At 38.4% G+C, this 24,469-nt stretch overlaps 1 protein-coding gene across 9 annotated transcripts in view; it reads right to left on the bottom strand.

Moving 5' to 3' along the window:
* The window catches only part of FAM13A (family with sequence similarity 13 member A), a 378,453-nt gene that overhangs the window by 237,023 nt on the left and 116,961 nt on the right, over positions 1-24,469 (bottom strand). For 7 of the 9 annotated variants that reach the window (XM_079153220.1, XM_079153218.1, XM_079153221.1 and 4 more), the window contains one exon: positions 22,088-22,265. The exons of 1 other annotated variant lie outside the window; for it this stretch is intronic. In XM_079153220.1, the coding sequence (XP_079009346.1) occupies positions 22,088-22,265 (178 nt within the window). Of the gene's footprint in view, positions 1-22,087; positions 22,266-24,469 lie in introns of those variants that run through there. One more of the 9 variants, XM_079153212.1, reaches the window with a different exon arrangement.

Here is a 24,469-nt window from a genome sequence, read left to right as displayed (position 1 = left end):
TTTGCCTAACATGTGCAAGGCCCTGGGTTCAATCCCCAGTACTGGGGGAAAAAATGTGATGACAAAATCCATGGAAGAAATTGAAAAGGTATAAGGACCTGGCCTTCAAAATTTTTCAGATGTAGAAAGCTCAGGCATAGAGCATTCATAAGCTATAGACCGTCACGAAGTACAGAAAGTTATAAAAACATTTCAAGCTTGTTTCAGGAGGCTAGCAGAAAACTGGCACCTAACTGGACAAGATCATTATTACATAATCAAATACTCAAAGCTTTCAAAAAATATACATATTTAAAATTCAATGAGCAGACCAAGGTGCAGTGGTGCACACCTGTAATCCCAGCAGCTTGGGAGGCTGAGCTAGGAGGATTGAGAGTTCAAAGCCAGCCTCAGCAAAAGTGAGGCACTAAGCCACTTAGTGAGACCTGTCTCTAAATAAAATACAAAATAGGGCTGGGGATGTGGCTCAGTGCCCCTGAGTTCAATCCCTGGTAACCACCCCCCCCAACACACACACACAAAATGCAATGGGCAGGCAGGGAAAGGGTAAGCAGGAGACATCTAGAGGTCCTCATTTACATCATGGATGCCTGAAGCATGTGCTGCTGGAGAAGCCTGCAGGCCTCACAGACCTTAAGCCAAATCTGTGGAGCTGCCAGGTTACTGCGCCATTTCTTTGCCCCAGAGAAGGAACCCAGCCCAGGCTGTGCCCTCCTAGAGGCTCTCAACACACAATAGCATCTTAAGACCTGCTCACCCAGGGTCCTGTGAAGCAGGTAGGCAATTGCCCCCATCCCTGCAAACTAGTCAGGTAGCCCTGTCCTCCCTTCCATAGCCCCAGGAATCATCTGGGCAGCCCATCTTGAGAGGCTCCATCTGATGAGGGTCCAAGTTCATAGGTGACTCTACCCATTCTTCTGCTGTGCTAAAAATAGCCAAGTGGTCCTGCATTTCCACCCTCAGTCAGAGAAGCAGTCAGACAGCTTTCCCTGGGAAGCAACCAAATGGCTCCATTAATCCTCCAGTGGCCTTAAGCAGCTGAGCAGTCCGTTCTGAGAAGCTCAGCCCACCAAGGTCCTGAGCAGCAGATAGCAAGCCCCTGTCCACCTACCCTTGGCAGCTGGGCAGAACTTGCTGAGCAGGTCAGCCACAGAGGCCCTGTAAAGTCACATATGTAGCCCTCTGACACTAACAGGTGACTTACCTGTGTTACTCATGCCACCTGGCCCCCACACAGCACCTAGATACTGATAGGCACTTTAATTGGCTACTGGGTGCAGTACACTCTACACACCTGGGCACTCTGGAGTGGCCCTTCCCACATAGAAGCCATTGAAACTGACATGCCCCACACCTGTAGCCAGGTGCACCAAAGACCAGAGCTGTCGGTATATCACCCTTGCTTAAGGGAGCTGCACCTTAGCTGGAAGCGCACTTCCACAAAATCCACAGCCTAGCCTACTCAGACACGGCCAACCTTGATTACAGCTCAAGAAGCTACACAGACAATACGCTACAGCACCTACCTGGAGCCACAGCCAACCCAGCCAATCCAACTAACATCCCAGGACGCATCGCCAGCACAAAGTACTGTGCTATTAAAGCCACCCTATAAAATTGTTAGAGGCAGTTGGTCTGCCGGATACACAAATACCAATGTAGATACAAGAGCAGCGTGAAATAAGCAAGATAACAGAAACACAGTGATTCTAGCAACAGTCTCCAAAGAAAAGGAAACTGAAAAATTGACTGAAAAAAATTCAAAATAATGATCGAGGAAATTTAACGATACGAGAAATACAGACACACGATTCAATGGGATTAGAAAGACAATTCAAAAAATGAGATATTCCATAGATACAGATCATAAAACAGAACAAAACAAAAATTCTGGAGCTAAAGAATTCAATAAATGAAATTTTAAAAAATACAGTTATGAGTCTCCACCACAGAATTGATCAGGTACAATAAATAATTTCTGAGTCTGAAGACAAGTTTTTTAAAATAACCCAGTGGAACAGGCAAAAATATTAGAAAATGAAGAAAGCTTTCGAGATTTATGGGGCACAATTAAGCAAGTAAATTTTTATATTATGGGTGTTCCAGAAGGAAAGTGAAGCTAGAAGCCATGAAAAACTTATTCAATAAAATAACTGCTGAAAACTCTCCGAATTCTGAGAAAGATAGGGACTTCATGGTCCAGGAAGCTCAGAGGACCCCTAATTGATACAACAAAAAAAAGATCTACTTCAAAACATATTATAATGAAACTGTCAAAAGTACAAGACAAAGAGAATCATAACAAACAGCAAGAAAAAAGCATTTAGTCACATATCAGAAATGCCCAAGAGACCAAGATCAGATTTCTCAATACAGAGAAGGTCAGGAGAGAATGGGATGATATTTTCAAAATGTAAAGAAAAGAAACTACAACCAAGGATTTTATGCTCAGAAAGACTATTCTTCAGACATTAAAATGAAATCTCGTCTTTTTAGACAAGCAAAACCTGAAGAAATTCATCACCACCAGAAAGGCCTGTACGAAATGATTCAGGGTTCCTACCCTAGAAGCAGAAGGCCAGTAACTACTACACAAAGAGCACACAGAAATATGAACGCACTAGTTCAGATGCACAGCAGAGAAAAAGAGAGGGTCAAACCTGGTCCATGCAGAAAACTCCAAACTATAAAGGGGAACAGCAAGAGAGGAATAAAGAGACAGCATATACAAAACAAGCTAAAACAATTAAAAAGCAAGAAAAGTTATCTTTATTTACTTATCAGCAATCATGTTGAATTTTTTTTTCTTTTTTTCTCTTTTTATAAATTTTTTTATTTTATTGTAAACAAATGGGATACATGTTGTTTCTCTGTACATGGCATAAAGGCATGCCATTTGTGTAATCATAAATTTACATACAGTAATGTTGTTTGATTCATTCTGTTATTTTTTTCCGTCCCCCCACCCTTCCCACCCCTCTTTTCCCTCTATACAGTGCTTCCTTCCTCCACACTTGCCCCCCTCCCTAACCCTAACTCTAACCCTAACACTAACCCTTCCCTCCCCCCATTATGTGTCATCATCCACTTATTAGCAATATCATTCATCCTTTGGCTTTTTGAGATTGGCTTATCTCACTTAGCATGATATTCTCCAATTTCATCCATTTGCCTGCAAAAGCTATAATTTTATCATTCTTTATGGCTGAGTAATATTCCATCGTATATATATACTACAGTTTCTTTACCCACTCATCAATTGAAGGGCATCTAGGTTGGTCCACAGTCTGGCTATTGTGAATTGAGCAGCTATGGACATTGATGTGGCTGTATCTCTGTAGTATGCTGATTTTAAGTCCTTTGGGTATAGGCCAAGGAGTGGGATACCTGGGTCAAATGGAGGGTCCATTCCAAGTTTTCTAAGGAATCTCCACACTGCTTTCCAGAGTGGCTTCACTAATTTGCAGACCCAGCAGCAATGTATGAGTGTACCTTTCTCCCCACATCCTCGCCAACACCTGTTGTTGCTCGTATTCTTGATAATCGCCATTCTAATTGGGGTGAGATGGAATCTTAGGGTGGTTTTGATTTGCATTTCTCTTATTACTAGAGATGTGGAACATTTTTCCATATGTTTGTTGATTGCTTGTAGATCTTCTTCTGTGAAGTGTCTGTTCATTTCCTTAGCCCATTTGTCGATTGGATTATTTGAATTCTTGGAGTAGAGTTTTTTGAGTTCTTTATAGATTCTGGAGATTAGTGCTCTATCTGAAGTATGATTGGCAAAGATATTCTCCCACTCTGTAGGCTCTTTCTTGGCATTGCTGATAGTTTCCTTTGCTGAGAGAAAGCTTTTTAGTTTGAATCTATCCCAGTGGTTGATTCTAGCTTTTATTTCTTGTGCTATGGGAGTCCTGTTAAGGAAGTCTGGTCCTAAGCCGACATGTTGAAGATCTGGACCTACTTTTTCTTCTATAATCCGCAGGGTCTCTGGTCTGATTCCGAGGTCCTTAATCCATTTTGAGTTTAGTTTCGTGCATGGTGAGAGATATGGGTTTAGTTTCATTCTGTTGCATATGGATTTCCAATTCTCCCAGCACCATTTGTTGAAGAGGCTATCATTTCTCCATTGCATATTTTTGGCACCTTTGCCTAGTATGAGAAAATTGTATTTATTTGGGTTTGTGTCTGTGTCCTCTATTCTGTACCATTGATCTCCATTTCAATTCTGGTACCAATACCATGCTGTTTTGGTTACTATTGCTTTGTAGTAGAGTTGAAGATCTGATATTGCAATACCCCCTGTTTCACTCTTCCTGCTAAGGATTGCTTTAGCTATTCTGGGTTTCTTATTCTTCCAGATGAATTTCATGATTGCTTGCTCTATTTCTGTAAGGTACGTCATTGGGATTTTAATTGGAACTGCATTGAATCTGTATAGCACTTTAGGTAGTATGGCCATTTTGACAATATTAATTCTTCCTATCCAAGAACATGGAAGATCTTTCCATCTTCTAACGTGTTCTTTAATTTCTTTCTTTAGTGTACTGTAGTTCTCATTGTAGAGGTCTTTCACCTCTTTTGTGAGATTGATTCCCAAGTATTTTATTTTTTTCGAGGCTATTGTGAATGAGGTATTTTCCTAATTTCTCTTTCTGAAGATTCATCACTTATGTATAAAAATGCATTGGATTTATGAGCATTGATCTTGTAACCTGCTACTTTACTAAATTCACTTATGAGTTCTAAGAGTTTTCTGGTGGAATTTCCAGGTTCCTCTAAATATAAAATCACGTCATCAGCGAAGAGGGATAGTTTGAGTTCTTCTTTTCCTATTCGTATCCCTTTAATTTCTTTAGTTTGTCTAATTGCTCTGGCTAGAGTCTCAAGAACGATGTTGAACAGAAGTGGTGAAAGAGGGCATCCCTGTCTTGTTCCAATTTTTAGGGGGAATGCTTTCAGTTTTTCACCATTTAGAATGACATTAGCCATCGGCTTAGCATTGATGGCCTTTACAATGTTAAGGAATGTTCCCACTATCCCTACTTTTTCTAGTGTTTTCAGCATGAAGGGGTGCTGTATTTTATCAAATGCTTTTTCTGCATCTATTGAAATAATCATGTGATTCTTAACTTTAAGTCGGTTGATATGGTGAATGACATTTATTGATTTCCTGATGTTGAACCAACCTTACATCCCTGGGATAAAACCCACTTGATCATACTGCACTATCTCTTTAATATGTTTTTGTATGCAATTTGCTAAACTTTTGTTGAGAATTTTTGGGTCAATGTTCATTAAGGATATTGGTCTGAAATTTTCTTTCCTTGATGTGTCTCTGTCTGGTTTAGGTATCAGGGTGATATTGGCTTCATAGAATGAGTTTGGGAGGGTTCCCTCCTCTTCTATTTTATGGAATACTTTGAGAAGTATTGGAATGAGCTCTTCTTTAAAGGTTCTGTAGAACTTGGCTGAGAACCCATCTGGTCCCGGACTTTTCTTTGTTGGTAGGCTTTTGATGACCTCTTCTATTTCATTGCTTGAAATTGATTTATTTAAGTTGTGTATGTCCTCCTCGTTCAGTTTAGGCAATTCATATGTCTCTAGAAACTTGTTGATGTCTTCGAGGTTTTCTGTTTTGTTGGAGTATAGATTTTCAAAATAGCTTCTAATTATGTTTTGTATTTCACTCGTGTCTGTTGTGATATTTCCTTGTTCATTCCGAATTTTAGGAATTTGAGTTTTCTCCCTTTTTCTCTTTGTTAGCGTGGCTAAGGGTTTATCAATTTTGTTTATTTTTTCAAAGAACCTACTATTTATTTTGTCAATTTTTTGTATTGTTTCTTTTGTTTCAATTTCATTGATTTCAGCTCTGAGTTTAACTATTTCCTGTCTTCTACTACTTTTGATGCTGGTCTGTTCTTCTTTTTCTAGGGCTTTGAGCTGTAGTGTTAGGTCGTTTATTTGTTGAGTTTTACTTCTTTTATTAAATGTGCTCCATGAAATAAATTTCCCTCTAAGTACTGCTTTCACAGTGTCCCAGAGATTTTGATATGATTTGTTCTCATTTCCCTCTAAGAGTTTTTTAATTTCCTTCCTAATATCTTCTGTTATCCATTCATCATATAATAGCATATTGTTTAGTCTCCAGATGTTGGAATAGTTTCTGTGTTTTACTCTTTCATTTATTTCTAACGTCCATCCATTATGATCTGATAGAATACATGGTAGTGTCTCTATCTTCTTGTATTTGCTAACATTAGCTTTGTGGCATAATATATGGTCTATTTTAGAGAAGGATCCATGTGCTGCTGAGAAGAAAGTGTATTCGCTCTTGGTTGGATGGTATATTCTATAAATGTCCGTTAAGTCTAAATTATTGATTGTGTTATTGAGATCTATGGTTTCTTTGTTCAATTTTTGTCTGGAAGATCTGTCCAGTGGTGAGAGAGGCGTGTTAAAATCACCTAGTATTATTGTGTTATGGTCTATTTGGTTTCTGAAATTGAGAAGGATTTGTTTGACATATATGGATGAGCCACTGTTTGGGGCATAGATGTTTATGATTGTTATATCTTGCTGATTTATGCTTCCCTTAAGCAGTATGAAATGACCTTCTTTATCCCTTCTGACTAACTTTGGCTTGAAGTCCACATTATCGGAAATGAGGATGGATACTCCAGCTTTTTTGCTGAGTCCATGTGCATGGTATGTTTTTCCCCATCCTTTCACCTTTAGTCTATGGGTATCTTTTTCTATGAGGAGAGTCTCTTGTAGGCAATATATTGTTGGATCTTTCTTTTTAATCCAATCTGCCAGTCTATGTCTTTTGATTGATGAATTCAGGCCATTAACATTCAGGGTTATTATTGAGATATGATTTGTTTTCCTGGTCATTTGGTTCATTTTTAAAATTTTATTTATTTATTTGTTTGACACAACTTGGTTCCTCCTTTATTTGACAATTCCTTTAGGATAATTCCTCCCTTTGCTGATTTGCTTCTTTGTTTTTCATCTCTTCCTCATGGAATATTTTGCTGAGAATATCTGTAATGCTGGATTTCTTTTGGTAAATTCTTTTAGCTTTTGTTTATCATGGAAGGATTTTATTTCATCGTCAAATTTGAAGGTAAGTTTTGCTGGGTATAAGATTCTTGGTTGGCATCCATTTTCTTTCAGGGCGTGAAAAGTGTTGTTTCAGGCCCTTCTAGCTTTTAGGGTCTGGATTGAAAAATCTGCTGATATCCGTATTGGATTCCCCTGAATGTAATTTGGTTCTTTTCTCTCACAGCCTTTAAAATTCTGTCTTTATTTTGTATGTTAGGCATTTTCATTATAATATGCCTTGGTGTGGGTCTGTTGTAATTTTGTGTATTTGGAGTCCTATAAGCCTCTTGAACTTGATTTTCCATTTCATTCTTCAGATTTGGGAAATTTTCTGACATTATTTCATTGAATAGATTGTTCATTCCTTTGGTTTGTTTCTCTAGGCCTTCCTCAATCCCAATAATTCTTAAATGTGGCCTTTTCATGATATCCCATAGTTCTTGTAGATTCTGTTCATGATTTCTTACCATCTTCTCTGTTTGTTCAACTTTGTTTTCAAGGATCAATATTTTGTCTTCAATGTCTGAGGTTCTGTCTTCCAGGTGTTCTATCCTATTGGATATGCTTTCTATGGAGTTCTTAATTTGGTTTATTGTTTCCTTCATGTCAAAGATTTCTGTTTGGTTTTTTTTTTCAATATCTCTAACTCTTTATTGAAATGATCTTTTGCTTCCTGTATTTGCTCTTTTAACTGTCGAGTGGTGCGATCATTCAATGCCTGCATTTGCTCTTTCGTCTCATCATTCAGTGCGTGCATTTGCTCTTTCATCTCATCGTTTGCTTCCCTGATCATTTTAATTATGTACATTCTGAACTCCTTTTCTGTCATTTCTTCTGTCATGCTGTCATTGGGTTTTATTGATGTAACATCTAGATTTGTTTGCAGCATTTTCTTTCCTTGTTTTCTCATATTGTTCAGGTATCAGTGGACCGCTGAGATATTGCAGATTTCCTCTATTGACTTACAATGTCCCTGAAGATTTCTATATATATCCCCTCTTAGCCTTCAGTAGGCTGAAGTCTTGGAGGAAGTTGATAGTGCGGTGCTCCACAAGGAAGCTGCCTCTCTAGGAGTGGTGGCCTTCAGGTGGGGTATAATCCCTGCTAGTGGGCAGAGGTGCCTCCACTTGTTGACCAATGGTCATCCAAAGGGGACCTAGGCTGCGGGCTGAGGCAAGGCCTGTTTGGGCCTGAGTCTCTGGTTTTACCGTCCTTGTGGGGAAACCTCACCCGGCAGGGAAGACTCACCCGGTGGGGAGGTCTCGCTGGTCAGTTCCCCCTAGAGGTTCCCCTCAATTTACAGGTACCGCCTGGGCTGGGCTGCCTTCCTCTGCAAAGTTCCCAGGGGCCCGGCCCTACCTCCTGGGCCTGGGAGCCTCACCCTTCGCAGATGAATCTCCTTAGGCTGCCCCTCCTCAGAGAATCTGCCCGCAGCCCTGGAACCTTCGGTCCGCCCCTAAGCGTGTCTCTGTGCGGCTCTTCCACCAAGAAGCCTCCTAGATCCTGGGACCCTGCTGTGCACCTAATCGCCTGGCTATGCGGCCCCTCCTCTGAGCAGCCACCTGGGGCCTCGTACAATCGCTCTGAGTCCCAGAGACCCGCCACACGCCTCTTCCTCCAGACAGCCGCCCGGTGTTCCAGTGCGGTCACTAGGAGTCCGAGCAACTCACTGCGTGCCTCCTCCTCCCACCAACCACCCGTAGCCCGGGGCAATCAATCACTCCAAGTCGAAATGACCTTCCCTGTTCCTCCTCCTCCTCCAGGTAACCCCCCAGGTGTTCAGGAGCGGTCGCTCTGACTGGCTCTGAATCCACGTGACCTGCTGCACGCGTCCTCTGGGCACCCGCCCGGAGCTCTGGTGCAGCCACTCGAGCCCAAGCAACCCACCGCGCTTCTCCTCCAGGCAGCCCCCCGGCGTTCGGGAGCAATCGCTTTAAGTCCAAACAACTCACCATTCGCCTCCTCCTCTGAGCAGCCGCCTGGAGCTCTAATGCAGTCACTGCGAGTCCAAACGACCTGCCGCGCTCCTCCTCCTCCTCCTCCTACTCCTCCGGGCAGGCCCCGATGTTCAGAAGTGGTCTGAGTCCAAACAGCTCGCCACGCAGCCCCTCCTCTGGCAACCGCCTGTTGCTCTGGTATAGCCACTCTGAATCCAAGTGGCTGTGCTCCTCCTCCTCCTCAGGGCAGGCCCCGGTGTTCAGAAGCAGTCGCTCTAAGTCCAAACAGCTCGCCGCGCAGCCTCTCCTCTGGCAACTGCCTGTAGCTCTGGTATAGTCACTCCGAATCCAAGCGGCCACACTCCTCCTCCTCCTCCTCAGGGCAGGTCCTGGTGTTCTGAGTCCACACAGCTCTCCTCGCCGCTCCTCCCCTGGGCAGCCACCGGAGCCCCAGTGCTTGCTCCGAGTCCCAGCGCTGTGCTGAGCGGCCTCCTCTCCGATGCTCCCAGTTGTCCTAGTTCACTGCTCCAGCGGGGGGAGGGGTGTCTCGCCGGCAGCTCTACTTCACAAAGTTCCCTGCGTTCCGGGACTACCGTTCCATCCGGGACGCCTCCCCAACGGGAGAGACTCACCCAGGTGCTTTGAGTTGGTCCCAAGTCTCTCAATATCTCCTCTTTTGAATCCTGAGTCCTGGAGCAACATGAAATGCAGCCACCCTCTAGGCCGCCATCTTGAAACCCCCCAGGAGTCCATGTTGAATTTAAATGGACTAAATTTTTAATTAAACGTTATAGATCGGCTGAATAAGAAAAAGACTCAATGATATGATGCCACCTAAAATCTTACCTCATTAGTAAAGACACACATGGGCTGAAAGTAAAGGGATGGAAAAAATGTGCCATGAGAACAGAAACCAAAAGCAAGCGTGAGTAGCTATATTTATGTCAGATAAATAGACTTTAAGTCAAAAACCTTGAAAAGAGATAAAGAATGTCACTCTATAACAATAAAGGGATTAATTCAACAGAAGGAAATAACGATTGTAAATTATAGATGCACACAACTCTGGAGCACTCAATTACATAAGGCAAGTATTATCAGATCTAAAAGGAGAGACTTTAATGCAATAATAGTTGATGAATACAACAGCACACTTTCATCAATGGACAGATCAACAAAGAAACATTGAACTATACTGCAGACCCAATGGGCTGAACAAACATGCACACAACACTCCATCCAACAGCTCCTGAATATGCACTCTTCTCATCAGCACATGGAACATTCTCCAGGATAGCTGACTGTTAAGCCTCAAGTCTCAAAAAACTGGAAACACTGCATGAATCTTCTCTAACCACAATGGAATAAAACTTTGTATCAACAACAAGAACTTAAGAAGTTCTAGAAACATGGACATTAAACAACATCCTCTTGAGTCATCAATGGGTTTAGGAAGAAATTCAAAGGGAAAATAAGAATTTTCTTGAAACAAATGAAAATGAGATCACAACATATCCCAAATGTTGAGATTCAGCAAAAGCAGTAGTAGAGGGAGATTCAGAACAATAAGTACTTCCATTTAAAAAAATATTCCAATAAACAACCTAATGATTCAACTAAAACTAGAAAGGTCAGAATACACCAAAACCAAAATTAGTAGTAAGAAAAAAAATAACAAAGATTGGAGTAGAAATAAGTAACATAGAGACCAAACAAACAAATAAGTAAATCAATATAGTTTTTTAAGAAATAAAACAAAAACTCTTTAGCTAGACTAATCAAGAAAAATAAAAATATCCATATAAATAAAATCAGAGATAAAAAAAGAGACATTATAACTGATAACATCAAAGACAAAGGATCACTAAGGACTTATAATCAATGATACACCAATAAACTGAAAGACTTAGAAGAAATGGATAAACTTCTAGACACATATAATCTACGAAAACTGATGATTAAGAAAATCAGAATAGACCACTAACAAATAACAAGATTGAATCAGTAAGAAAAAAGAAAAGTTCAGGACCAGAGAGCTTTACTGCAAATTTTATTAAAACTTTAAAGCAAAACTGTCTTCCCAGAATATCCCATATAATTGAAGGGAGAGAATCTTTTCAAACTCATTCTGGAAGCCAACATTACACTGACACCAAACCAGACAGGGACACAATGGGAAAATTACAGCACACTCTCCCTGATGAACATAGAAGCAGATATTCTCAACATAATACAGCAAATTGAATCCGATAGCACGTAAAAAAGATTATGTGCTATGATCAAGTGGTATTTATCCCATGGGTACAAGAATGGCTCAACATGAGCAAATTGGCAAACATAATACATCACAGAACAGAAAGGACAAAAGTCACATGATCATCTCAGTAGACTCAGGAAAAGCATTTAATGAAATACACTATCCCTTCATGCTAAAGAAGTTCTCAAAAAACATACCTCCACACAATGAGGTTCTACTTGACAAATCCACAGCCAACATCATACTGAATGGGATAAAATCTGAAAGTGTTTCTGCTAAGATCGTAACAATAAAATAATGTCCACTTTCACCATTCCTATTCAACACAGTATTAGAAGTCTTAGTCTTGGCAATTAGGCAAGAGAAAGAAATAAAAGAAGGCTGGGATATATCTTAGTGACAGAGCACTTGCCTCCTGGGATTGAGCCCTAGGAACACACACACACACACACACACACACACACACACACACACACACCAAATGAACAAAAAGGAATGAAAGAGATACAAATAGGAAGGAAGGAAGTCAAATCATCTCTGTCAAACAGATGACATTATTTTATACATAGAAAAACCAAAAGACATCACCAAAAAACTGTCAGAACTGATAAATAAATTTAGTAAGGTCACAGAGATACACTATCAATATTAAAAAAAAAAAAGTAGCTTTCTCTATACACCTATAATGATATTTCTGAAAAAGAAACCAGTCTCATTCACAATATTTAAAAAAATAAAACAAAGAACACCTAGAAATAGATTTAACCAAGGAAGTGATTGATTTCTACAATGAAAATTATAAAACACCAGTAAAATTGAAGAGGATACCATAAAAAAAAAATCAGAAACACATCTTGTGTTCATGGATTAGAACTACCATTGCTAAAATGTACACAAAGTGATCTACCAGATTCAATGTCATTCCTATCAAAATACCAGTGAAATTCTTTTATTTTTATTTTTTTTGTGGTGCTGGGGATCGAACTCACAGACTTGTGCTTGCAAAGCAAGCACTCTACTGACTGAGCTATCTCCCCAGCCCACCAGGGACATTCGTAATAGAATTCCTAAAATTTACAGAAACACATAAGATCCCAAATACCCAAAGCAATTCTGGGAAAAAGGAACAAAGTTGGAGGCATTATAATACCCAACCACAAAATCTACTATGAAGCTATAGTATCTGGTGTAGAAACAGACACATAGACCTATGGAACAGGATAGAGAATCTACAAATAAAACCGAGAATGTACAGCCAACTGGTTTTTAACAAAGGTAGCAAGAACACACTGCAGAAAGAACAGTTTTTTCATTGAATTGTGCTGGGAAAACTGGATATTCATGTGCAAAGAAACATTGGGCATTATTGGTCTGGTTAAAACTTTTTTGGATATGATACCAAAAGCAAAGGCAACAAATGCAAAGAATTGATCACTGAGATAGATCAAACTAAAAAGCTGTTGGACAGCAAAGGACACAAGCAAGAGGGTAAAGAGATGCCAGGCACAGTGGCACATGACTGTAATTCCAGCACTTGGGAAGTCTGAGACAGGAAGATTCCAAGTTTCAGGTCAGCCTCAGGAACTTAGGAAGATCCTGTCTCAAAATAAAAAAAATTTAAAATGGCCTGGAGATATAGCTTAGGTTCCCCTAGGTTCCATCCTCAGCAGAGAGAGAGAGAGAGAGAGAGAGAGAGAGAGAGAGAGAGAGAGGGAGAGGGAGGGGTGGGGGTGGGGAGGAATTGGTGGAATGTGAAAAAATATTTCCAAATTCATCAAAAAGGGATTAATTTCCAGAATAAAGAACTCAAATAATTCAACAGCAAAAATATAAATAATCTGATTTAAAAATACGCTAATGACTTGAATAGATATTTGTTAAAAGAAAGATATACAAATGGCAAACAAATATTTGAAAAAATGCTCAACATCACTATTAGGGAAATACAAATATTATCAAAAATAACAAATGCTGGCAAAGATGTGGAGAAAGGGGAACTATCATACGCTGCTGGTGGAATTGCAAATAGTACAACCATTTATTGAAGAGTATGGAGGTTCCTCAAAAAATGAAAGATAGGACTACCATATGAGCTAGCCATCCTAATTTGGTATATATCCCAAATGAATGAAATCAACATGTCAAAGAAATATTTGCGGCACCTAGTTTGGTGCCATCACTGGTTGGTGCCAGTCGCTGGGAGAGCTTCGGGGGTGAGTCAGGCCGCCTACATTGCGGAGGTAGGCAGCAGGCAGATAACCGGCCCAGCCAGCAGGCCAAGGACAGATATCATAACTGAGTGACCGCGCCTGACCCTGCACCTAGGTCAGTGCCATCACTGGTTGGTCGTAGTTGTGGAGCAAGCTGACGGGCGAGTCAGGCTGCTTGCATCGCGGACATAGCAGGCGGGCACCCAACCCACCTGTCTTGCAGAGCTGGGTGGCGGGGAGCCAACCTGCCCAAACACCAAGCCAAAGACAGAGGCCATCACTGAATAACCCCGCCTGACCACCACAACGAGGTTTGTCGCCATCACGAGTTAGACAGAGGCTTCTTTATAGGCTGGTGCAGGCATTTTGAATTACTCCTGAGAGCATGGCCATCATCATTGGAAGGGCAACTCCCTTCCTGAGACACCTACAGGAGGCTAGAGGACCTTTGACAAGACCCGGAGGCCAAGAAGAGGAGGTATTGAGAGGCTCCGGACCAACTCAGAGCCACTAGGAAATATACCCCACCTGAAGGCCACCATCCATAGAAGGCAAGCTTCCTAGTGGAGCACCACGTTATCAAGTTACTCCAAGACTTCAGGCTACTGAAGGCTAAGAGGTAAGTTATTGGAAATCTACAGAGACAATATTAGTCAATAGAGGAAATCTGCAATATCCCAGAGTTTCACTACTAGAGGGGTATATATCTGAACAATATGAGAAAACAAGGGAAGAAAATGTCCCAAACAAACCTAGATGGTATAGCAATAATATCCAATGACAGAAAGGGAGTTCAGAATGTACATAATCAAAACGATCAGGGAAGCAAACGAGGAGATGAAAGAGCAAATGCAGGCAATGAAGGAAGAGATGAAAGGGCAAATGCAGGCATTAAATGATCGCACCAATTGACAGTTAAAAGAGCAAATACAGGAAGCAGAAGATCATTTCAATAAAGAGTTAGAGATATTGGAAAAAAACAAACAAACAGAAATCCTTGAAATGAAGGAAACAATAAACCAAGTTAAAAACTCCATAGAAAGCATAACCAATAGGATAGAACACCTGGAAGACAGAACCTCAGATATTGAAGAAAAAATATTTAATCTTGAAAACAAAGTTGACCAAACAGAAAAGATGGTAAGAAATCCTGAACAGAATCTACAAGAACTATGGGATACCATGAAAAGGCCAAATTTAAGAATTATTGGGATTGAGGAAGGCTTAGAGAAACAAACCAAAAAAATGAACAATCTATTCAATGAAATAATATCAGAAAATTTCCCAAATCTGAAAAATGAAATGGAAACTCAAGTACAAGAGGCTTATAGGACTCCCAATACATAAAATTACAACAGAGCCACACCAAGGCACATTATAATGAAAATACCTAACATACAAAATAAAGACAGAATTTTAAAGGCTGCGAGAGAAAAGAATCAAATTACATTCAGGGGAAAAACCAATAAGATTATCAGCAGATTTTTCAGTTCAGACCCTAAAAGCTAGAAGGGCCTAGAACAACATTTTTCAAGCCCTGAAAGAAAATGGATGCCAACCAAGAATCTTATACCCAGCAAAACTTATTTTCAGATTTGAAAATGAAGTAAGATCCTTCCATGATAAACAAAAGCTAAAGGAATTTACAAAAAGAAAGCCGGCATTGCAGAACATTCTCAGCAAAATATTCCATGAGGAAGAGATGTAAAACAACGATGCAAATCAGCAACGGGAAGAACTAGCCTAAAGGAATAGCCAAATAAAGGGGAAACCAAATCATGTCAAAAAACAAAAATGAGTCAAATGACTGGGAATACAAATCATATCACAATAATAACCCTGAATGTTAATGGCCTGAACTCATCAATCAAAAGACATAGACTGGCAGATTGGATTAAAAAGAAAAATCCAACAATATGCTGCCTGCAAGAGACTCATCTCATAGAAAGAGATACCCATAGACTAAAGGTGAAAGGATGGGAAAAAACATACCATGCACATGGACACAGCAAAAAAGCTGGAGTATCAATCCTCACATCAGATAATGTGGACTTCAAGCCAAAGTTAGTCAGAAGGGATAAAGAAGGACATTTCATACTGCTTAAGGGAAGCATTAATCAGCAAGATATAACAATCATAAATATCTAAGCCCCAAACAGTGGCTCATCCATATATGTCAAACAAATCCTTGTCAATGCCAGAAATCAAATAGACCACAATACAATAATACTAGGTGATTTTAACATACCTCTCTCACCACTGGACAGAGCCTCCAAACAAAAATTGAACAAAGAAACCATAGATCTCAAAAACACAATCAATAAGTTAGACTTAATGGACATTTATAGAATAAACCATCCAACAAAGAGCAAATACACTTTCTTCTCAGCAGCACATGGATCCTTCTCTAAAATAGACCATGTCTTATGCCACAAAGCTACTGTTAGAAAATACAGGAAGATAGAGATACTACCTTGTATTCTATCAGATCATAATGGATTGAAATTAGAGATAAATGACAGAGTAAAAAAGAAACGACTCCAACACTTAGAGATTGAATAATACGCTATTGTATGATGAAAGGATAACAGAGATATCAGGAAGGAAATTAAAAAATTCATAGAGATAAATGAGAACAAAGAAACATCATATCAAAATCTCTGGGACACTATGAAAGCAGTACTTAGAGGCAGATTTATTTCATGGAGTGAATTCAAAAAAAGAAGAAAAAAATCAACAAATAAACGACTTAACACTACAGCTCAAAGTCCTAGAAAAAGAAGAGCAGACCAACACCAAAAGTAGTAGAAGACAGGAAATAAACTCAGAGCTGAAATCAACAAAATTGAAACAAAACAAACAATCGAAAAAATTAAGAAAATAAAGAGTTGGTTCTTTGAAAAAATAAACAAAATTGATAAACTGTTAGCCACACTAACAAAGAGAAAGAAAGAGAAAACTCAAATTACTAAAATTCAGAATGAACAAAGAAATATCACTATAGACACGAGTGAAATACAAAACATAATTAGAAGCTATTTTGAAAATCTATACACCAACAAACAGAAAACCTTGAAGACATCAGTAAGTTTCTAGAGACATATGAATTACCTAAACTGAACGAGGAGGACATACACAACTTAAATAAATCAATTTCAAGCAATGAAATAGAAGAGGTCATCAAAAGCCTACCAACAAAGAAAAGCCCGGGACCAGATGAGTTCTCAGCCGAGTTCTACAAAACCTTTAAAGAAGAGCTCATTCCAATACTTCTCAAAGTATTCCATAAAATAGAAGAGAAGGGAATCCTGCAAAACTCATTCTATGAAGCCAATATCACCCTGATACCTAAACCAGACAGAGACACATCAAGGAAAGAAAATTTCAGACCAATATCCTTAATGAACATTGATGCAAAAATTATCAACAAAATCTTAGCAAATCACATACAAAAATATATTAAAAAGATAGTGCACCACGATCAAGTGGGTTTTATCCCAGGGATGCAAGGTTGGTTCAACATCCAGAAATCAATAAATGTCATTCACCATATCAACCGACTTAAAGTTAAGAATCACATGATTATTTCGATAGATGCAGAAAAAGCATTTGATAAAATACAGCATCCCTTCATGCTCAAAACACTAGAGAAAATAGGGATAGTGGGAACATTCCTTAACATTGTAAAGGCCATCTATGCTAAGCCCATGGCTAATATCATTCTAAATGGTGAAAAACTGAAAGCATTCCCCCTAAAAACTGGAACAAGGCAGGGATGCCCTCTTTCACCACTTCTATTCAACATCGACCTTGAAACTCTAGCCAGAGCAATTAGACAAACCAGAGAAATTAAAGAGATACGAATAGGAAAAGAAGAACTCAAACTATCCCTGTTCGCTGATGACATGATTTTATATTTAGAGGAACCCAGAAATTCCACCAGAAAACTCTTAGAACTCATGACTGAATTCAGGAAAGTAGCGGGTGACATGATCAATGCTCATAAATCCAATGCATTTTTATACATAAGTGATAAATCTTCAGAAAGAGAAATTAGGAAAACTACCCCATTCACAATAGCCTCGAAAAAAATAAAATACTTGGGAATCAATCTCACAAAAGAGGTGAAAGACCTCTACAATGAGAACTACAGTACACTAAAGAAAGAAATTAAAGAAAACCTTAGAAGATGGAAAGATCTCCCATGTTCTTGGATAGGCAGAATTAATATTGTCAAAATGGCCATACTACCTAAAGTGCTATACAGATTCAATGCAATCCCAATTAAAATCCCAATGATGTACCTCACAGAAATAGAGTAAGCAATTATGAAATTCATCTGGAAGAATAAGAAACCCAGAAGAGCTAAAGCAATCCTTAGCAGAAAGAGCAAAGCAGGGGGTATCACAATACCAGATCTTCAACTCTACTACAAAGCAATAGTAACCAAAACGGCATGGTATTGGTACCAAAATAGACTGGTAGATCAATGGTACAGAATAGAGGACACGGACACAAACCCAAATAAATACAATTTTCTAATACTAGACAAAGGCGCCAAAAATATGCAATGGAGAAAAGATAGCGTCTTCAAAAAATGGTGCTGGGAAAACTGGAAATGCATATGCAACAGAATGAAACTAAACCCCTATCTCTCACCCTGCACAAAACTCAACTCACAATGGATCAAGGTCTTTGAAATCAGACCAGACCCTGCAGCTTATAGAAGAAAAAGTAGGTCCAAACCTTCAACTTTTTGGTTTAGGATCAGACTTCCTTAACAGGACTCCCATAGCACAAGAAATAAAAGCTAGAATCAATAACTGGGACAGATTCAAACTAAAAAGCTTTCTCTCAGCAAAGGAAACTATCAGCAATGTGAAGAGAGAGCCTGCAGAGTGGGAGAAAATCTTTGCCACTCATACTTCAGATAGAGCACTAATTTCCAGAATCTATAAAGAACTCAAAAAACTCTACACCAAGAATACAAATACCCCAATCAACAAATGGGCTAAGGAAATGAACAGACACTTCACAGAAGAAGATCTACAAGCAATCAACAAACATATGAAAAAATGTTCACCATCTTTAGTAATAAGAGAAATGCAAATCAAAACTACACTAAGATTCCATCTCACCCCAATTAGAATGGCAATTATCAAGAATACAAGCAACAACAGGTGTTGGAGAGGATGTGGGGAAAAAGGTACACTCATACATTGCTGGTGGGGCTGCAAATTAGTGCAGCCACTCTGGAAAGCAGTGTGGAGATTTCTCAGAAAACTTGGAATGGACCCTCCATTTGACCCAGCTATCCCACTCCTTGGCCTATACCCAGAGGACTTAAAATCAGCATACTATAGAGATACAGCCACATCAATGTTCATAGCTGCTCAATTCACCATAGCCAGATTATGGAACCAACCTAGATTCCCCTCAATTGATGAATGGATAAAGAAACTGTGGTATATATATATATATATATACAATGGAATATTACTCAGCCATAAAGAATAATAAAATTATGGCATTTGCAGGCAAATGGATGAAATTGGAGAATATCATGCTAAGTGAGATATGCCAATCTCAAAAAACCAAAGGACGAATGATCTCAGTGATAAGCAGATAATGACACATATAGGGGGAGGGAAGGGGGCAGGAACGCAGGAAGGAGGGACTCTATAAAGGGATAAGAGAGGTGGGAGAGGGAGAAAAAAAACAGAACGAATCAAAAACTATTACCCTAGGTAAATGTATGATTACACAAATGGTATGCCTCTACTTCATGTAGAAACAGAGAAACAAGATGTATCCCTTTTGTTTACAATAAAAATAAATTTTAAAAAATTGAATGAATAAAGTTTGAATCATCTAAAAAAAAAAAGAAAGAAAGATTTGCACTCTCATGTTAATTGCAAACTTGACTATTCCAAACAGTCAAGATATGGAATCGACCTAGATGTCCATCAAGGGATCAATGAAGGAAATGTGGCATATACACACCATGAAATCAGCCACAAAGTCATAAAAAGGAACACAATTCTGCCCTTTACTGCAATATGAAACTGCAGGACATTATATTAGGTGAAATAAGTTAGGGAAATACCACATATTCTCACTTACACATGAAAGCTAAAACGATCTCAAAGAGAGAATAGAATAGGGGTTACCAGAGCCTGGGAAATGGTTTAATGGGTGCAGTTAAACAGGAGGAATCACCTCTGATTTTCTATAGCATATTAGGACAACTATGTTAGACAATAATTAATTGAATGCTTCAAACAGGATTCTGAATGTCCCCAACATAAAGAAATGATAAATGTCTGAAGTGATAGATATGCCAGTTACCCTGATCTGATCATTGCAGATTGTACACTTATCGAAATATCACACTCTACCCCAAAATAAAGCACAATCACTATGTATCAACTGGAAACAAAATATATTTTAAAATTAAAAATAAAACTAGGGGCCAGTGATGTAGTTCAGTGGAAGAGTACTTCTCTAGTAGTGTGAGGCTCTGGGTTTGATCCTCAGCACTGCATTCAATCAATTCATCAATCAAGCAATAAACAAAATCAAGTGAGCAAATGTATAACTGTTCTGTGCCTGGCTTACATTAAACACCACATAAACACTACTGCTGTCTGGGTTCAATAGCACATACCTGCAGTGATAACTACTTGGGAGCCGAGGCAAGAGGAGCCCTTGAGTCTGAGAGTTCAAGACTAGCCTAAGCAACATAGTAAGACTCCATTTTCAGAACAGAATAAAACTATTGTTTTTTTTTTTTCCCCTTATAAACATGGTTGTAAATATCCTTTCCTTTGCTTTGTCTCTTAGTAATTTGTGATGAAAGAATTAACTCTGAAAGGACACATTTCACTAATAATCTTTATAACATTATGGTTCACTAATAATCTTTATAACATTTATGGATTAACTGGGGTCACTGGAATTGAAGTGTCTGCTTTTCCTTGACCTAGATAGAGGAGCCTGAAGCACAAAATAAATAATGTCCTTCTCTTTAGAAATCAACCAGATAAATGAGAAAGTAAAGTACTTTGTAAGTGCTCAATAAATACTACCTGTTATAACTATATTTCAATGATGAAAGTCCCTTGTACTGATTTCTGTATCCATAAATTTAGAAATATATGCTATTTAGTAGCTCAAACAATGTGAATGTTCTTAATATCACTAAACTTTACACTTAAAAATGGTATATTTTATGTTTTGTATATTTTACCATGGTAAAAAATTAAAACCATCATAATTAGTAGAATATACAATAAAAACGTATTTATTGATATTTTGATTGATTGATTAGAACAAGTCACCAGAAATTTCAAACTGAGCCAAATTTTGTAAGTCAGCAGTGATGTGTCAATCTGTTTAGTTCTCATTAAATAACTATTCTACTTAAAATTCATTTTTTACTTATACAAGAACCTAGGGTTTCAAAATTATTGAATAGTTTTCTATTTACACCTTTATTTCTCACATGTAGGTCACCAAAGATTTACTATACAGAAAGGAGTAAAAAGCACAAATGCTTTTTACTATCATAGAGCCCCTGAATAAGATTAGAAATCAGGTGAGTCTGTGTTTGAGATACTTATTCATGAGATGATAACATATCCTATGAAACACCATTATTTAAGTGTTAACATCTTTAAAGTTACAAACAGGATAGTTATCAAGGTAGACCTTCTCTCCTAATAAGGCAGTGACAGGCCAGAATCTATGATCTAAGCCATAGTCTATATTTAGACATTGGGAGGCCTGTAATACTACTAGCTCTGGGCAGCTGAATGAGCCTGAAGATTAATGGAGTTTAATGGAGTAGAAAAGCAGATGCACTATTTAAAAATCTTCAGAGAGTGAGAGTGTTCTCTTTCTCTAAAAGGAACACTAGAAGGAATGTATTTGATATCAGAGGCAATTAATAGAAGAGTAAAAAGCAAATCTTCTAGATTACAAAGATCATGTTTCATATATCAACAATTAAAAAGCTTTAAAGAAAAACAGGGAAAATAAAACAAAGCTTTACAGAAGTTCTTGTGGCTAGTGATATAGCACTTATCTAAGCAGACTAGTTTATTTATAGTCTAGTTTAATCTCTAGAAAATTAGATCCAGAAAATAAATGAATCTGTTGTTACATTTTCTTACACTGACATTCTGCTCATAATTTGCCATCTTTAGCAATAATTTCGACTTCATCAGTATTAAAATGATTGCTATATCATAATCCTTCTCTTTCTGCTAATCGACATTTCACATTACAATTTTTTTAAAATGCCCATTTTAGAGAATATACAATGTATCACCAGAATTGTAAATAGTTGTTTGGATTTTTACAAGTTATGATTTCATCAAAAGGCATTATCTACCTGACTTCCTCAAAATTCTTTCAAAAACAAGACTACCATGCTCCGAAGCAAGATGGAACTTTTCCAATAAAAACTGGTTGATTTTTCAGATTAAAATATGCTTCTTCATCCCAGTCATTCAGACAGTAGTAAGCAAAAAGTGGAATATGGAGACATTAGCAGCAAAATTCCACTAACTTACTGAAAGAAGTTTGGCCCAAATACGGTGGCAAGATTGTGAACATGCATGCGATTCTGCAGATGATACTTGGCTACTTTTGTCAAGAACTGGCAGAGGTACTTGAGGAGGCAGTAGTGGGTGTCCGGCAGCTCTTTTATTAAGTCTCTTAAGCTATTTTCCTGAGCATCACATCTGCCATCTGGGGGGAAAAAAGAATAAAAGATATTCTCAAGCATGTTTCACAAACAACAAAAACATGCAGATATAATAAATTCAAACCTTTAATTCAGAAAAAAATTTCCCAAGAGACTGATATAGGCTTTGAGCATTTGAAGTTTTAAAATTTTTTAAAATTAAAAACGAATGTTTTTTTCAGTGCTAGGGATCAAATCCCAGGTATTGTGCATGCTAGGTAAGCACTGTACTACTGAGCTACGCAACCCAGCCCTTGATTTTTTTTTTCATGTTAAAGAATTACGAATTTATTCAAGAAATTCTGAGCATCACGAGTTTTATTTAGTATATAAAATGGATTCTTGTTTCAAGTTTTTGTTTTTTCCCCAATAATGAAATATTGGTTAGGTTTTTAATACATAGCGAACATTTTCATTGATAAATGTCTTTGAGTGTGTAAAAAACAAGATCTTGATGGGTTGTCATGAGGGCCACTGAACTTAATGATCAGTTACAGTGCTGAAAGTGAAAGAAACATAATAATTTTTACATGGTTTTGTAATCTTGGGAGTTTTTCTCCTAGAATGAACTCTAGTCAGTCTCCTCTGAACTCTTTTGCAGCTATCCCCAGGTTGGACGTGTCCTCAAGAACGGATTTACAAGAATTCCTCATCCTGGATATGCAATCACCCTTGATATCTGAGCAACTAACACATCTCCCACCATCCTCAGATGGTATCTGCTATGCTGTTGCCTTCAACAAGACTCCGATTAGGTAGGCTTAACCACAATCTTCTCTTACCCCAGATGCTTCCTCTTAGTGATTTTCCATCCACCACCTGTCCCCACTCCACCTCTGCTCCTTGGCTATAAAATTCCCACTTTTCATTGTCACATTCCAAGTTGAGTCCAGTCTTCCCTTCTGCAAAAGCCCACGACAGCAGTACCTCTACTTACTGCTATCCGACAGAATAAAGTCTGTCACCATTCTTTAAGAAGTATCAGAATGAATGACTCTTTAATATCTAACATGCCAAAAATACTCGTGCCCTTTATTGGAGATTTCACCTTTTGTGGCTTCACATACCCACCATCAACTGAGGTCTGAAAACATTAAAAGAAAAATTTCCGAAATAAACAATTCATAAATTCTAAATAACTGTATTGTTATAATTATTCTACCTTATTATTAATGTTGTTAATCTCTTACAGTGCTTAATTTATAAATTATGTTACATCATAGGTATTTATGGATAGGAAAACACAATACTATCTGCAGCTGGTACTATCTGTACCAGGCATCCTCTGGGGGCATTGGAACATATCTTTATGGAAAAGAGGGGGGCTACTACCATTTAGAATTCGATGTGTGGCTCTCCTACAAAAGCCTAATAATTTTGCATCAAACCAAAGTGTGTGATGATGTGTCAAAAGTCACAGGCATACATATGAAAAGTGTCCCTCAATTTTGAGGATTTGTTTCACCAATACTTAAATATGTAAAGTGGCTAACATGTACCTTCATGTTCTGCTTTCTATCATAGGAAAATACAAATCTTTCATAGCCAATAGTTCAGGGAGATGATCTAAATCTACCCCTTTAATAGACATCTAAGAGAACAAAAGTTTAATCCATAAAAATAATATATAGATTGAATTCCTTAGACAGGTCAGCTTTACCCAATTATGTGACTATGGAACAGAACAGTCAGGCAAACAGAATTCAAAGAAAGATCAGTCAGTTACAAAACATGTGCATAACATAATGCCATAGACAGGAAGTGAAAACACACAGAAAGTTGCATGCAGAAAGTGTCACCGAGTGACTGCACAGGATCCCAAAGCAAGCTCAGGAGAACTTCCTGCATGAGGATCTGCTCTCTACTACGTATATAACCTTGGTGGTCATATGCCTCTCTGCACTATGATCTTAACTAGCAGGGATATATGGGAAATGGAAATAATTAACTTTGGAGTAATTATAGACTACATTTCTCATATGTTTATATTATAAAAGTGAACAAATATGAACTTATTTTACCTTTTCTTTTTTTTTAATGGAGACTAATTCAAAATTAGTCTAGTCCCTGTTCTTTGTTTAAAACTCTGATCCAAGTCTCAACATTTAAAGATACAAACAACAGGCTTGATAAGGGGCTCCTGGCCTCTGGCTTTGAAATGAAACTTCAAATCCTAAGGCAGGCTGCGTGTGAAGACAACTGAATCAAA

Source organism: Sciurus vulgaris (assembly GCF_902686455.1).
Source record: "Sciurus vulgaris genome assembly, chromosome: 9".
In the NCBI taxonomy this organism is placed as follows: Eukaryota; Metazoa; Chordata; class Mammalia; order Rodentia; family Sciuridae; genus Sciurus; species Sciurus vulgaris.
The sequence above is the reverse complement of the archived record's forward strand: the minus strand, read 5'-3'. Positions and strand labels throughout refer to the sequence as shown.